This window comes from Mesoplodon bidens (genome assembly GCF_964165515.1).
Source record: "Mesoplodon bidens genome assembly, chromosome: 2".
Taxonomy (NCBI): Eukaryota; Metazoa; Chordata; class Mammalia; order Artiodactyla; family Ziphiidae; genus Mesoplodon; species Mesoplodon bidens.
Window position 1 is genome coordinate 14736584 of NC_138177.1, and position 15170 is coordinate 14751753.

The following is a 15170-nucleotide window of genomic DNA, read 5'->3' on the forward strand; positions in this document are numbered from 1 at the left end:
ATGCAGCAATCTAACATAGAGGTAATATGCAACTACAGAAGAAAAGCTGAGATTGGAAAGGCTGAAGTACTCAAATAAGACTTCTTGAATGAGGTGACACACTACCTGGATACATACGATTGTATACTTGATAGATGCATGGGAATTGGTAGGCAGAAGGAAAAAATAGAGGGTATTCCAGATGAGGGTTACAAAGTGTCAGGGGGAATGAGCAGGACAAGTCATGGAACAGAGAGAAATTGGTAAATTGAGAAATAATTATCATAGTGGGAAATCTTTTAAGGTAAATAAAGTGGGCTCAGCTTGGGATGCTCTGAAAGCCAATGGAAGAGTATAGACCTGGAACAATGGGATATAAATCACAGTGTTTTTCAGCTTGAATGAATATCATCACTTCTTCAGTTCAAACTCTTTTACCGATGAGAAAACAGAGACCAAGAGCCATGAAAGTAAACAAGTATTAACTAGTGGGAAGAGAGGTCTATTGAGTTTTAATTCAGTACTGCAATGCACCTTGTACCTCACGTATTAGGAAATGGATCAGTAATATCAAAAATAATCTGAACGTGCCAATACGTGAAAGCTTCTTTCTGACTTCAAATGCTGGGGAACAAGACAGTCTTCGTTTGTAATCAAAAATAAGAAATATAATTGTGCTCGCTAATTCCGAATCATTGCAAATAATGCCTCACATATAAAAAGCCCAAGGTAAGTAAGTGGTCAGTTTTTCCCTTATTGAAGTTTGCACAGAGTCTGCATACATGTGTAGCTCAGCCTGATTGCATAAAGACAAAATGGAAATTAAGTTGGCAAGTGATAATCAAAGGCTCCCAGAACCACTGAACTAATCACCTCTATGCATTTAATCACAATAAAATTAATTTTATGTCACAAACCCTTCCCTTGATTGAACTCACTGGGATTCTTGCATGAACCAGTGTGTGACAGTGACAACATTTCTACTTACTGTACGGATATAGTTCTAGAATCCAGGACGGTCAGAATTGGGGGATCCACATGGTCTGGTGGCAGCTGTGCCGTGTACAGTATGACCAGGGAACTGTTTGTACATCCCACGTGTGTGCAAGCACTGAGTAGAAACTGGTGGGGCGTAAAGGCCTCTAAATCTAGGGGGTGGAGGAAACAAGAATTTATTTACCATCATAATTTTGATTCAGGAGATCTCACTTATTCTCTACTTTCCTACTTCTTAGAACTGTTAAAGTTTAAAATAAGAATCAATAGACATACAAATCAATAGCAATAAAATATAGGCTGTTTTATCCTTTAAACATACTATGGACAGTTGTAAATAGAGAAGTGTGAGTCAAACTTTTTCTTTTAACAAATTTGACTGTTTTCTTGATTGTCTGTGACCAGGTAAATCATTTTCTGAGTTTAGAGTTAGTTCAAGGGCTCCATTAAAAAATAAATGAGACATTTAAATTATTTTAAAGACATATTTGAAGACAACAGGTCTGGCTTTTGAAATGCAAATAGATAGCTTATAACAGTGACTTTGCTCTTGTAATTCCTTTTGTTGAATTTTTTTCTTCTCCTGTCCACCTGACCAACTACGTATTATTTGACCTTCAAATTGTCCAGGCTCAGTGCAAATGACAATTTCTTTCTTAAGATTTCCCAAACGCACTGGGCCGTGGCCCCTGGCACAAGGTGGAGCTATCATCCTCTCCTTTGTCTCCCAGGGTTTTGCACATGCTTTTGGCATAGCGCTTACAACACTGTGTCATAATGATTTGTTTCCATGACTATCTGATCCATCAGACTGGACACTGTAAAGGAAGCAATGGTGCTATATTCATTTTGCACCCCCAATATCTAGCATAATGCCTGGCGCATTGTAGCTTCGAATATATGTTTGAATAAATGAAAAAAGAATTAATGAATGAGATGATCTAGATATAGTTGAGCTAGGTATAGTTGATCAAGAGAGTGGGCTAGTACCCTAGCCAGCAATAATCTCTCCCTCCCCTGAACTTCCCTGGTACTTTATACCTATCTGCCTCTCTAATGGATACCATATTCCCTTGCATTAAAAGAAACTAATCTGTAATTTACTAATTTAATTCTAAAATACCCCAAACACTTCTTTTATAAAGGTACAGGATAATTAGTTTGTTGAATGAATCTAAGCAAAGTTCAGTTAACCTTACCAAGATTTAAACATCAGTCACATTTTTATACTACTAGAAATAATCATTATTTTCTGGAATACTTTTGAAATAAGGTAGTTACAATGTAAGCAACACATCTTCTTTAAAGATCATTAACCTTGAACCATTACAATTTCATGTTTAAAAGATGAATGAAATGCAGCCTAATTCAGGGAAATAGATACTGCATTGTACTGACAGCAAAAGTAAACTGGGAAGAAAACACTTTGATTTTCATGCAAAGTATAATCAATTGTTTAAACATGTAGGCCATCAGAAGAAAGGCAAAAACATTTTTTTTACACTAAATATAGTTACTCTAGAACAAAAGGTGATTATCAAGAAGATACTTGCAATGTTTTTGATTAAGGCTTGTTTGCTTCACAACTTTATCCTACAAGTACTTGATGGTATCAAGTTAAGGGGGGGGCACCCTCAGGCAATGGGGTCAGAAGATAAGTTATAAGGACACTTTGAAGTTGGTGTTAAAACTTTGGGCTTGCTAGGGACTTCTGAGAGACGGCAGGAACAGCTACACCATGTGTGCACAAATCAGACAGAACTGGGGTACTTTCATTTGGAGAAACATTCTATGAAACTTATAAAGTTAAAAATCATGAGAACAGTGGCCTCAGATGCTACAAAGAGAGTAAACTATTATTTACTGTGGGATAACTTCAGGCACAAAACATGTCCTACTAGCAGGTCCAATCTTGGCCCAAACTATAATGTGTTAATATGCTAACATATTATATCTGCCATTTCCCTGTTTTTGTCATCTTCTCCTTCTGATTCTCAGGAACTTGGTGACCTCAGCCTCTCGTCCCTCCCATTTGTCCGAATTCCTTGCATTCCTGAGAAAGGGAAGCTGGGGATTTGACTCAAAGGCCAGTTTCAGAAGCAAAACCAAGGAGAACACAGAGCCTAGAGGAAAGGGGGAATCCCAGATGGGTAAGTCAGTGCAACTAGGGAAAAGCTGTAGTATTTGAACATGAGAATACAACAATCTTCTCTGAAAGGACATGTCCCAGCAAGAAATTGTATTCCATGGGGCTGATTCCAAGGGACTTTGGAATATTTTACATGAGAATCTCTCCCAGCCATACCAGAGTGTCTTGGTCAGCTGCAAACCTGACTGGATGCTACAATGCTCTTTCGCCAGTGAACTCTTTGTGGTGGGCAGTTTTCTTGCTTTCTTACATTCTAGCTTGTGGAGGCAGGGATTTGGCTACCTAATTTGCAGGTGGTGAAGAAGTCGTAGCGTTCAAAGGTGGCCTGAGCCTTACTTGTATGTGTTTGCTGGGACAGACTTGCGTATCTGGGAGTCCTTAGTTATCCTGAGCTGGTGGGGTCAGAAGGCATCATCCTAGTATCACCATATCAAGCATCTCCTTATAATAGAATGCCCCATTCTCTTTTACACTACAGCCTCCAGGCTTTGAAGGTGACCTTAATCAAGGAACTCCTAAACTCACGCAGAATATCTACTCCTAAACTCACCCAGGATGGGAGTATCTTCCTGTATTAGTTCCAGGATTACTGTCTGTGCCGGGATTCTACTCTGACAAAATAAGCTCCTCCATAGATTGGGAAGCATCCATGGATATGACAGTCAGGACTGGGGAATACCAGGATGAGGAAGTGAGCATGCTTAGAAGGGTCATGTTGCTAGAGAGAGCCGGTATGACTGGTGACCCAGGATTGAAGTAGAAAATACCAAATCTTGTCAAGTCCTCCATTCATAGTTAGGGTTTACCCCAGACTACTTGTGGGTGAGCAAGTTGTTGCATTTTTGGAGATACAGAGTGAAGTAAGCCAGAAAGAGAAAAACAAATATCATATATTAATGCATATATGTGGAATCTAGAAAAATGGTACAGATGAACCTACTTCCAGGGCAGGAATAGAGATGCAGACGTAGAGAACAGACATGTGGACGTGGGGGGGAAGGGGAGGGTGGGATGAACTGGAGATTAGGACTGACATATATACACTACCATGTGTAAAATAGATAGCTAGTGGGAACCCCTATAAAGCACAGGAAGCTCAGCTCGGTGCTCTGTGACAACCTACATGGGTGGGATGGGGTGGGGTGGGAGGGAGGTCCAAGAGGGAGGGGATATATGTATACATATAGCAGATTCACTTCATTGTACAGTAGAAACTAACACAACATTGTAAAGCAATTATACTCCAATTTAAAAAAATGGCTTTAAATTGAATGTTGACTAGGGTTTAAGGCTGTTCCTGCTATAAAATATGAAAAGCGCCACAGAAAACAAAGAACAGAGAGAGAAGAATCAGGAGTGCTCAGTAATTTTAAAGGCAAGAGTCAGCGGGGTTAACTAAATTTATTGTCATCATCATTTTGCAATACATGTAAGTCACACCATTATGCTGTATACCTTAAACTCATGAAGTCCTGTATATCAATTATATGTCAATAAAACTGAAAGAAAAAGAAAGGCAAGAAACAGTGGAGGCCACAGCAGCAAGATGATATTTTGGGCAAAGACTTGGAAGGAGTGAGGGTAAAAGTGGGGATTTTAAGCAAAGGACCATTCCAGGAGAGGAAACAAGCTGAGTAAAGACTTGAAAGGAGGAACATCCCCAGAATGGACATGGCAAGGAGGCCAAGTGAGGCTGGAGCAGAGGCAGAAAGAAGTAAGAGACGACATCAGACAATTAATAAGGGACCAGATCACATGAGCCTTATAGGTCTTTGTATGGATTTTGGGTTTTAATCTGAGATAACCTTCTTAGGAAGCCACGAGAAGATTTTGAGCAGAGCAGTCAGATATAGATTTCATGAATATCACTCTGGGTGCTGGGTATAGATTATAGTGAGCAAAGAGCATAAACATTCTTAGTGTATAAAAACGCAACTGCATTTTGTATACTGATTTTGTATCATGCAACTTTATTGAATTCATTTACTAGTTCTAATAGTTTTTTGGTGGCATCTTCAGGATTTTCTACATATAATAGCATGTCGTCTTTAAACATAGACAATTTTACTTTTTGCTTTCTAAGATGCCTTTTATTTTTCTTGCTTGATTTCTTTGGCTAAGACTTCCAGTACTATGTTGAATAAAAGTGGTGACAGTGTGCATCTTTGTCTTGTTATGATCTTAGAGGAAATGCTTTCACTTTTCACCATGGAGTATGATGTTAGTCTTGAATCTGTCATATCTAGCCTTTATTATGTTGAGGCATATGTCTTCTATACCCAATTTGTTGACAGTTTTTGTCTTGTTGAATTTTGCCAAAATTTTTTTGCATCTATTGAGATGATCATATGATTTTATTTTATTAATGTGGTGTATAACATTTATTGATTTGCATATATTTTGAACTATCTTTGAATCCCAGGGATCAATCCCACTTGATCATGCTGTATGATTCTTTTAATCTGCTGTTGAATTTGGCTTTCTACTCTTCTGTTGAAAAATTTTGCATCTATACATCAGGAGTATTGGCCTATAATTTTCTTTTCCTGTAGTGTCCTTATTTGGCTTTGGTATCAAGGTAATGCTGGTCTTGTAAAATGAGCTTGGGAGTGTTCCCGTCTCTTCAATTTTTGGAAGAGTTTGAGAAAGACTGGTGTTAATTCTTCTCTAAATGTAGAATTCACCAGGAAAATCATCTGGCCCTGAGCTTCTCTTTATTGCAAGGTTTTTGATTACTGTTTCAATCTTCTTACTAGTAATGGGTCTGTTCAAATCTTCTGTTTCTTCATGATTCAGTCTTGGTAAATTATATGTTTCTAAGTTATATGTCTCATCTATTTCTTCTAAGATGTCCAATTTGTTGGTGTATAATTGTTTATAGTAGTCTCTTATGATCCTTTACATTTCTGTGGCATCACTTGTAATATCTCCTCTTCCACTTCTGATATTTCTTCTTTTTTTTAATTAGTTAGTCTAGCTAAAAGTGTGTCAATTTTGTTTCTCTTTTCATAAAACCAGCTCTAGGTTTTGTTGATCTTTTCTACTGTTTTTTAATCTTTATTTAATTTAATTTAATTTATTTATTTATTTATGCTCTAATCTTTTATCTTTCCTTCCTTCTGCTAACTTTGGGCTTAGTTTGTCCTTGTTTTTCTAGTTGTTTAAGGTGTCAAGGGAGGTTGTTTATTTATGATAGTTCTTTTTTCTTAATGTAGGCATTTATCACTATAAACTTCCTTTTCAGAACTGCTTTTGCTGCATCCCATAAATTTTGGTAGATGTATTTTCATTTTCATCAGTTTTGAGATTTTATTTGATTTCCCTTTTGATTTCTTCTTTGACTCATTGGTTGTTCAGGAGTGTATTGTTTAATTTCCACACACTTCTGAATTTTTCAGTTTTTCTCCTGTTATTGATTTCTAGATTCATACCATTTTGGAGAGAAAGGATATTTGGTATGATTTCAGTCTTCTTACATCTTCTAAGGCTTGTTTTGTGACATAACATATGCTCTATCCAGGAGAATGTGCACTCAATAAGAATATATATTCTGCTGCTGTTGGGTGGAATGTTCTGGATATGTCTATTTGGTTTATTTGGTTTAAAGTGAAGTGCATGTCCAATATTTTTCTTTTGATTTTCTGTCTAGCTGATGTATCCATTGTTGAAAGTGGATTATTGCAGTCCTTTACTATTATTGTACTATTGTCTATTTCTCCCTTCAGATCTGTTAGTATTTGCTTAATATATTTATGTGCTCTTATGTTGGGTGCATATTTATTTATAATTGTTACATTCTGTTGATGGATTGACCCTTTGTCATTGTGTAGCAGACCCTGTCTCTTGTTACTGGTTTTGACTTAAAGTCTATTTTGTCTGATATTGATATTATTTGTCTGGTATTGTCTGATACTGTCTGATAGCTATTCCTGCTGTCTTTAGATTTCCATTTGCATGGAATACCTTTTTCCATCCCTTCACTTTCACTCTATGTGTATCGATGTGTATCCTTAAAGCTGAAGTGAATCCCTTGTAGGCAGCATATAGTAGGATCTTGGTTTTTAATCCATTCAGCCACTCTATTCCATTTACAGTTAATTATTGATAGGTAAAGACTTACTAATACTATCTTATTAACTGTTTTCTGGCTGTTTTATAGTTCCGTTATTCCTTTCTTCCCCTTTTGCTGCCTTTCTTTGGGAGTTAATGATTTTCTACAGTGGTATTCTTTGATTCTCTTCTCCTTAAGTATTGTGTATCTACTTGCGTATTTTTGCTTTGTAGTTACCATGAGGCTTACATAAGACATCTCATGACAGTCTCTTTTAAGTTAATAAGAAGTTAACTTCAATCACATACAAAAACTCTACCCTTTTTTTACCCATCCATATTTTATGTTTTTGATGTCTCAATTTACCTCTTTTTATATTGTGTATCCATTAAGAAATTATTGTAACTATAGTTATTCTTTAAACTTTTGGTATTTAAACCTTTATATTAGGGTTAAATGATTAATGCACCACCATTTCACAGTATTAGGGTATTCTCAATTTGACTATGTACTCACCTATAACAGTATGTTTTATATTTTTATATATTTTCATGTTACTAGTTAGCATTTTTTCATTTCAACTTGAAGAACTCCTTTCATCATTTCTTATAAGGCAGGTCTAGTGGTGATCAACTCCAGTTTCTGTTTGTTTGTGAAAGTTTTTGTGCCCTTCATTCCAGAAAGACAACTGTGCTGGGAAAAATATTCTTGGTCAGCATTTTATTTTTCTTTCAACACTTTGATTATATCATCCAACTCTCTCTTTACCTATACGGTTACTGCTTAGAAATCCACTGATAGACCTATGGAAGTTCCTTTATTTGTGAGAATTTTTTCCTCTTTTTGCTTTTAAAATTCTTTGTCTTTGATTTTAGACAGTTTTATTTATAATGTCTGGGAGAAAATCATTTTGGATTGAATACTTGGGGTGACTAATTACCGTCATAAACTTCTATGTTCCAATCTCTCCCCAGATTTGGGATGTTCTCAGCTGTCATTTCTTTTAGTAAGCTTTCTGCCCCTTTCTCCCTCTCTTCTCTTTCTAGGACTCCAGTGATGTGTAAATTGATTCTTTTAATGGTATCCCATAATTCACGTAAGCTTTCTTCACTCTCTTTCATTACTTTTTTGCTCCTCTGGCTAGATGATTTCAAATGACCTGTCTTCTAGTTCATGAATTCTTCTGCTTGGTTGAGTCTGCTCTTGAATCTCTCTATTGAATTTTTCAGTTGAGTCATTACATTCTTCAACTCTAGGAATTCTGTTCATTTTTTGTTGTTGTTGCTGTTGTTGTTTTAATGATTTCTATTTCTTTGCTGAGCTTTCTATTCTGTTTATCTAATTTCATTTAGTTTTCTATCTTTGTTTTCTTGTAGATCATTCTATTTCCTTAGGAGGATTATCCTGAACTCTTTGTCAGACAGTTCATAGATCTCCATTTGTTTAGGGTTTGTCATTAGAGTTTTATTAGTTTTCTTTGGTGGTGTTGTATTTCCTTGATTATTCATGATCCTTATGGATCATGATGTCTGCTCATTGAAGGAAGTAGGCATCTCTTGATTACCTAGGACCAGCCTAATGCCTGGATCCACTGGGGCAGGCCTGGCACTTGAGTCTGTGGTGATGGCCCTGGGACCTGTATCTATGTGAGCTTACATGGATCCTGGTTCCAGGGGGCCAACCAGGTGCCATGAACTACTGGGTGGGCCCATCATCTGGGTCTGCAGCAGCTGATCCAGTATTTGGATATTCCACGAGCCTGGTATTGTGAGAGCAGACCTGGAGCCTGATGGCATGAGGGCTGGCTTGGAGCTAGGGCAAGCCTGGACCTGGAACTACATGAATCAGCCTGTGACCTGGGGCCTCAGGAGCTGGCTTTAGTTGTTGGGAGCTGGTTTTGCACATGGTCAGGCCAAGGGCCTGGGTATGTGTGCTGGAGCTGGACTTAAAACTGGGGCTGTAAAGGCTGGGCCTGGTAAACAGGATCTGCTTGGGACCACTGGAGCTGGCTAGCATATGGGTGGGCCAGTGGCCTGGTTTCCTGTTGGACTGCTGAGAGCCCGGAGCTAGGGAAGACATCTGGAACTGGAGGAGTCACCTGGGGCCACTGGAGCCTGGTGCAGGGTTGAGCTGGGTCCTTGGGTTTGCAGGGGCCTGCTAGGAACCTGGTGTTGTGGAAACTGCCTAGTGCTACAAAACCTGCTTGGGGCTACTGGAGCCACAAGGTGCAGGGTAAATCAGGGGCCTGGATTCATGGGAGTACACATGGAGCGGGCCTTAGGAGTCAGCCTGGTGCTGGGACAGACCAGATCTAGGATCTGTGGTGAAGTCAGGTGCTCACTTTACTCTCCTTCTCCCATGGGGAGAGTGTCTCTCTCCATGCTGGGCTGCTTGGGCTTGGGGGAGGAGGGATGGGGATAATGTGAATCTATCTTTCTTACCCTCCCCAATGCATCTTTCTTATTTCTGTGCTTCACCCATGTGCTGTAACCCCTAACCTGGAATCCGTGGCTCTTATGAAGGTTTTTCTGTGTGTGGATAGTTGTGATATTTCTTGCAGGGGGAAAGGCAAGAAATCCCTGTGCCACCATTTTGCTAACATCACTTCAAGAGGATCTCTGGATATGTTTTAAAGGCAAAGGTATTAAGATTCCTCAGTGCATTGTAGGTAGAGGGCAAGAAAGAAGAGCCAAAGTTGACTCCAAGTCTGTGGATTGAGCAAAGGCAAGGACAAAGTAACCATTTATTGGGTTGAAGATCAAATACAAAACAGGTTTTGAAGGGGAAGATTAAAAAGTCATGTTTTACGGAGCTGAAGGAATCAGGCTTACTGACTTCAGACTATACTACAAAGCCACAGTAATCAAAAACAGTATGGTACTGGCATAAAAAGAGACACATAGATAAATGGAACAGGACAGAAAGCCCAGAAACAAACCTACACACCTATGGTCAATTAATCTATGACAAAAGAGGCAAGAATATACAATGGAGAAAAGACAGTCTCTTCAATAAGCAGTGCTGGAAAAACTGGACAGCTACATGTAAAAGAATGAAATTAGAACATTCTCTAACACCATATACAAAAATAAACTCAAAATGGATAAATGATCTAAATGTAAGACCAAATACTACCAAACACCAAGAGGAAAACATAGGCAGTACAGTCTTTGACAGAAATTGCAGCAATATCTTTTTGGATCTTTCTCCTAGAGTACTGAAAATAAAAACAAAAATAAACAAATGAGACCTAATTAAACTTAAATGCTTTTGCACAGCAAAGGACACCATAAACAAAATGAAAAGACAACCTACAGAATGGGAGAAAATATTTGCAAATGATGCAATTGACAAGGAAATAATATCCGAAATATACAAACAGCTCATACAGCTCAGTATCAAACAAACAAACAACCCAATCAAAAAATGGGCAGAAGATCTAAATAGACATTTCTCCAAAGAAGACATATAGATGGCCAACAGGCACATGAAAAAAATGCTCAACATTGCTAATTATTAGAGAAATGCAAATCGAAACTACAATGAGGTGTCATCTCACACCGGTCAGAATGGCCATTGTCAAAAAGTCTACAAATAATAAATGCTGGAGAGGGTGTGGAGAAAAAGAACCCCTCCCACACTGTTGGTGGGAATGTAAATTGGTGCAACCACTATGGAGAACAGTATGTAGGTTCCTGAAAAAACTAAAAATAGAACTACCATATGATCCTGCAATCCCACTCCTGGGCATACATCAGGAGAAAATTCTAATTTGAAAAGATACATGCACCCCAATGTTCATTGCAGCATTATTTTCAATAGCCAAGACATGGAAGCAACATAAATCTCCATTGACAGACGAATGGATAAAGAAGATGTGTTATGTGTATGTATGTGTGTGTGTATATGTATATATGCATATATACATACACACACACACACACACACACACATATATATAGTAGAATATTACTCAGCCATAAAAAAGAAAGAAATAATGCCATTTGCAGCAACATGGATAGACCTAGAGATTATCATACTAAGTGAAGTAAGACCAAGATAAATGTCATATGATATTGCTTATATGAGGAATATAAACAAATGATACAAATGAACTTATTTACAAAACAAAAATAAACTTGCAGACACAGAAAACCAGCTTATTGTTACCAAACGGGAAAGGTGGGGAGGGATAAATTAGGAGTTTGGGATTAACATATACACACTACTATGTATAAAATAGACAACTGACAAGGACCTACTGTATAGCACAGGGAACTATACTCAGTATTTTATAATAACCTACAAGGGAAAAGAATCTGAATAAATAAATATATATATATGTACATATATATATATATATTTAACTGAATCACTGTGCTGTACACCTGAAACTTACACAACACTGTAAATCAACTATACTTCAGTTTAAAATAATTCATGTTTTAGACATGGCAAGTTTGAGAAGTTGATTAGACAACCAAGTGAAGAGGTCAATTAGGCAATTTGAATACAAGTTTGGAATTTCAAGAAGTCATGGCTTGAGATGTAATTTGGGAAGTCATCATCTTATAGATGGCATTTAGAATGGATGAGAACACAAATAGAGTGAGTACAGACAGAAAAAGAAAAGGTATGAGGACCCAAATCCTAAGATATCAACCTTAAGCTGTCAGGGGAAAAAAGCAGAAATCAACCAAGGAGACAGAGAAAAAGCAATCAGTAAGCTATGAAGATATGATGTCCTAGAATTCAAATGAAGCAAATGTTTTATGGGTGATAGGTCTAATAAGAGGAGGACTAAAAATTGACCACCGAGTTTAGCAATATGGCAGTCACTGGTATTTGTGCGATAGAAGTTTCAGTGAAGTTATGGGTGTCGAAGCCTGACTCCAGTGGCTTTGTGAGGGAATGAGAGAAGATGAATTAGAGACAGTGAATATAAGCAACTTTTTCAAGATGTTTTGTTGTAGAAGAAAGCAGAGAAGTGAAACAATAGATGGAAGGTGAGTAGAGTCCAGAGGAGATGTTTTTAAATAATTAAATGAGATAAAAATTATGTTTGCTGATGGGAATGACCCAACACAGAGTGCAGAATTGGTCATGAATGTAAGAGGAGAGGGTTGCTGGAGCTTTTTCCTTGACCATGTGAAAGACTGGAACCAAGTATGAAAGTGGAGAATTTGTACTTAGAAGGAGCAGGGACAGATAACTTATGGTAACAGGAGGGAAGGCAGATTATGTGGGTACAAATGCTGGTAGGTAGGAAGATGGTGGTGGGAGTCGGTGTGGATTTATCTTATAATTGCTTCCATTTTCTCAGTGAAGAATGAAGCAAGATCATCAGTCCAGAGTGATCTTTTGATTCCCCAGAGTAACACCCTGCAGTGGCCACCTATTGCTCTTAGAATGAAACATACTTGTGGTCAATGAGATCCTACTTCATTTGACAAATGCCTACTTCTCATGCCTCTCATACACTGGACATTTCTGTCCCTTCATGTTCCTCCAACACTGCAATCTCGCACCTCCAGGCCTTTGCAGGTGCTGTTTCTTGTAAGTAAAATCTGTTTTCTCCTTCTTTGTACTTGGCTGAATTTATCTCATCCTTCAGGCTCATCCTCCTCTGAGTGGTCTTTCTTGATAATCTAACAGCATGGCCACCACAATCCATCCCCAGGTACTCTCTGTCATATCACCTTGTTTAGTTACCTATTATTATTATCAAAACATGTCAGAAATTGCCTTGTCATTGATTTCTTGACTTTATATCCCTCCCAGGGGAAGGTAAACTCTTTGAGTTCAGAAAGATATTTTCTATCATGTTCACCAAGATGTCTTCAGGATTGATGAGAGCTAATTAGTACAGTTTTACTTGTTGAATAAATGAATTGGGCAAGACCGGAGGGAGACCTCTATCTATGCCCCTTACCCAGATTGCCAAATTTTCTCAGAAACAGAGTAATATCTGAAAGTCTCCAAGAATCTATTGAATACAATTTGTCAGACCAATGTAATTGTAAGATGGAGGCGATTCACTATTAAAAGACAAGAAAAAGGCAAAGCTGTACTTGTTTGAATGCCAAAACATAATTCTCAAACATGAATACTTCATTAAAAAACCCAGAGGATAGAGATACACCAAAATATTAAAGAAGATGTGGTAATATATGCAATGGAATATTACTCAGCCATTAAAAAGAATGAAATAGTGCCATCTGCAGCTACATGGATGGACCTAGAGATTATCATACTAAGTGAAGTAAGTCAGACAAGGACAAATATCCTATGATATTGCTTATATGCTGAATCTAAAAAAATGATACAAATGAACTTATTTACAAAATAGAAACAGACTCACTGACTTAGAGAATGAACTTATGGTTACCAGGGAGAAGGGTGGGGGAGTAGTTTGGAACTGACAGGTACACACTGCTGTATTTAAAACAGATAACGAACAGGGACCGACTGTATAGCACAGGGATCTCTGCTCAATACTCTGTAATAAACTAAATGGAAAAAGAATTTGAAAAAGAATAGATACATGTATATGTATAACGGAATTACTTTGCTGTACACCTGAAACTAACACAACATTGTTAATCAACTATACTTCAATATAAAATAAAAATTAAAAAAACCTACAATCTATTATGGAGAAAAAATTTTTTTTAATATATTAACAGTGGTTTTCTCGAAGTGAGGGCATACAGATCAGTTAAGTTTTTTGGTTACATATATTTTTCAAATTCTGTGATATACATGTATATATTAGATGGAGAAAAGACAGTCAGAGTTTACCAATATCAATTCATTATTTAAGGAGATGTGTGCCCAAGACCTAGTTGACAAATGCTCTATTACACTTCCTGTGTCATCATACTTCTCCTTTCCTCAATGACTTCAGCATTGGCTCAGTTTTCTTTTCAATCATAATCCCTTTTTTGGCAGGTCCAACATCCTCAAGGATGACTCATCTCTGGATCTGGCTGCACTTTAACTTCCTCAAATGTAATGCCCTTCACTTCTGCTTCATTTATTCAACAGGCAGCATAGTTATACCCACTACTTGATCATCTTTGGAACTATTTCCAAGATTCTTGATCTAAAATATGCCCTCTCTGACCACAAACTGTTAAATGCCCACCTCTTCCACTGGTCATATCCCTACAATCCTTCCTTTGCCACCACATAATGTACAGCCTCTTAGTATCTTTTATTTCCAGAGTATTTGAATATTTGCATTTTCCTTGCTATGATCTTTGATCACCCATTTGAAAGCCACTCTCTTGGGTCCCTAGAGGTTTCCACCTCGCCAGTCCTCTTCTGTATCTGCTTTCCCAATTCCTAGCTCTGGATAAATCTCATCATCTTATTTCTCTAACACTTCTCATGTCTCTGAGATGTGACTGAGAGGCACTGCTGAAAGAAGCTACTATAATTCTAGGTTTTCCAATTTGAAATGGATCCTTGTCACTCCTCAGCAGTAGCTGTCTTGTTGCCTTGTTTCTCCCTTCATTGTATTGACCTTGTATTTTTCTCCTTTCATGGTTTGACCAATTCTCTGGAGGAACCAGTGGGGTCTAAAATTGGAGCCCTCAGGGATAACTTCGTCCTCTGAGCCTCTGTCATGCTTGGTATCTGTACCACAGGAGCCGAGATCAATATGGTTGTCATCCTAGCCTGTGTCTTTTTTTCTTCTGCTCTTCTCTACCCCTGACCCTCATTTAAATGTTCATTTAAATTTTCCTCAATCAAATTATACCTTCAGAATTTATCTACAAAATAGGAACTCCTTTATAAAACAGAATGTGTCTGCTCAGGAAGCAGAAAGAGAACCCTCCTGGACAGAGAGGAACAGAGAGGGTTCGAGGTTCAGATATAATGTTTGGGAGAAACGAGAAGTGCATAGACCCTCCACTTCTCCACCTCAGGTTCCCCATATTGATGGAATAAAGATAGAAGCAAGGAGAAATAAATGTGCAGGCTCTTGGG

General features: G+C 37.9%; 1 protein-coding gene across 2 annotated transcripts in view; it reads right to left on the reverse strand.

The window, feature by feature from the left end:
* The window catches only part of USH2A (usherin), a gene marked incomplete at both ends in the record, with an annotated part of 794746 nt that overhangs the window by 391717 nt on the left and 387859 nt on the right, over nt 1-15170 (reverse strand). For both annotated transcript variants that reach the window (XM_081220997.1, XM_081220996.1), the window contains one exon: nt 968-1127. In XM_081220997.1, coding sequence (XP_081077123.1) covers nt 968-1127 — 160 coding nt within the window. The remainder of the gene's footprint in view (nt 1-967; nt 1128-15170) is intronic.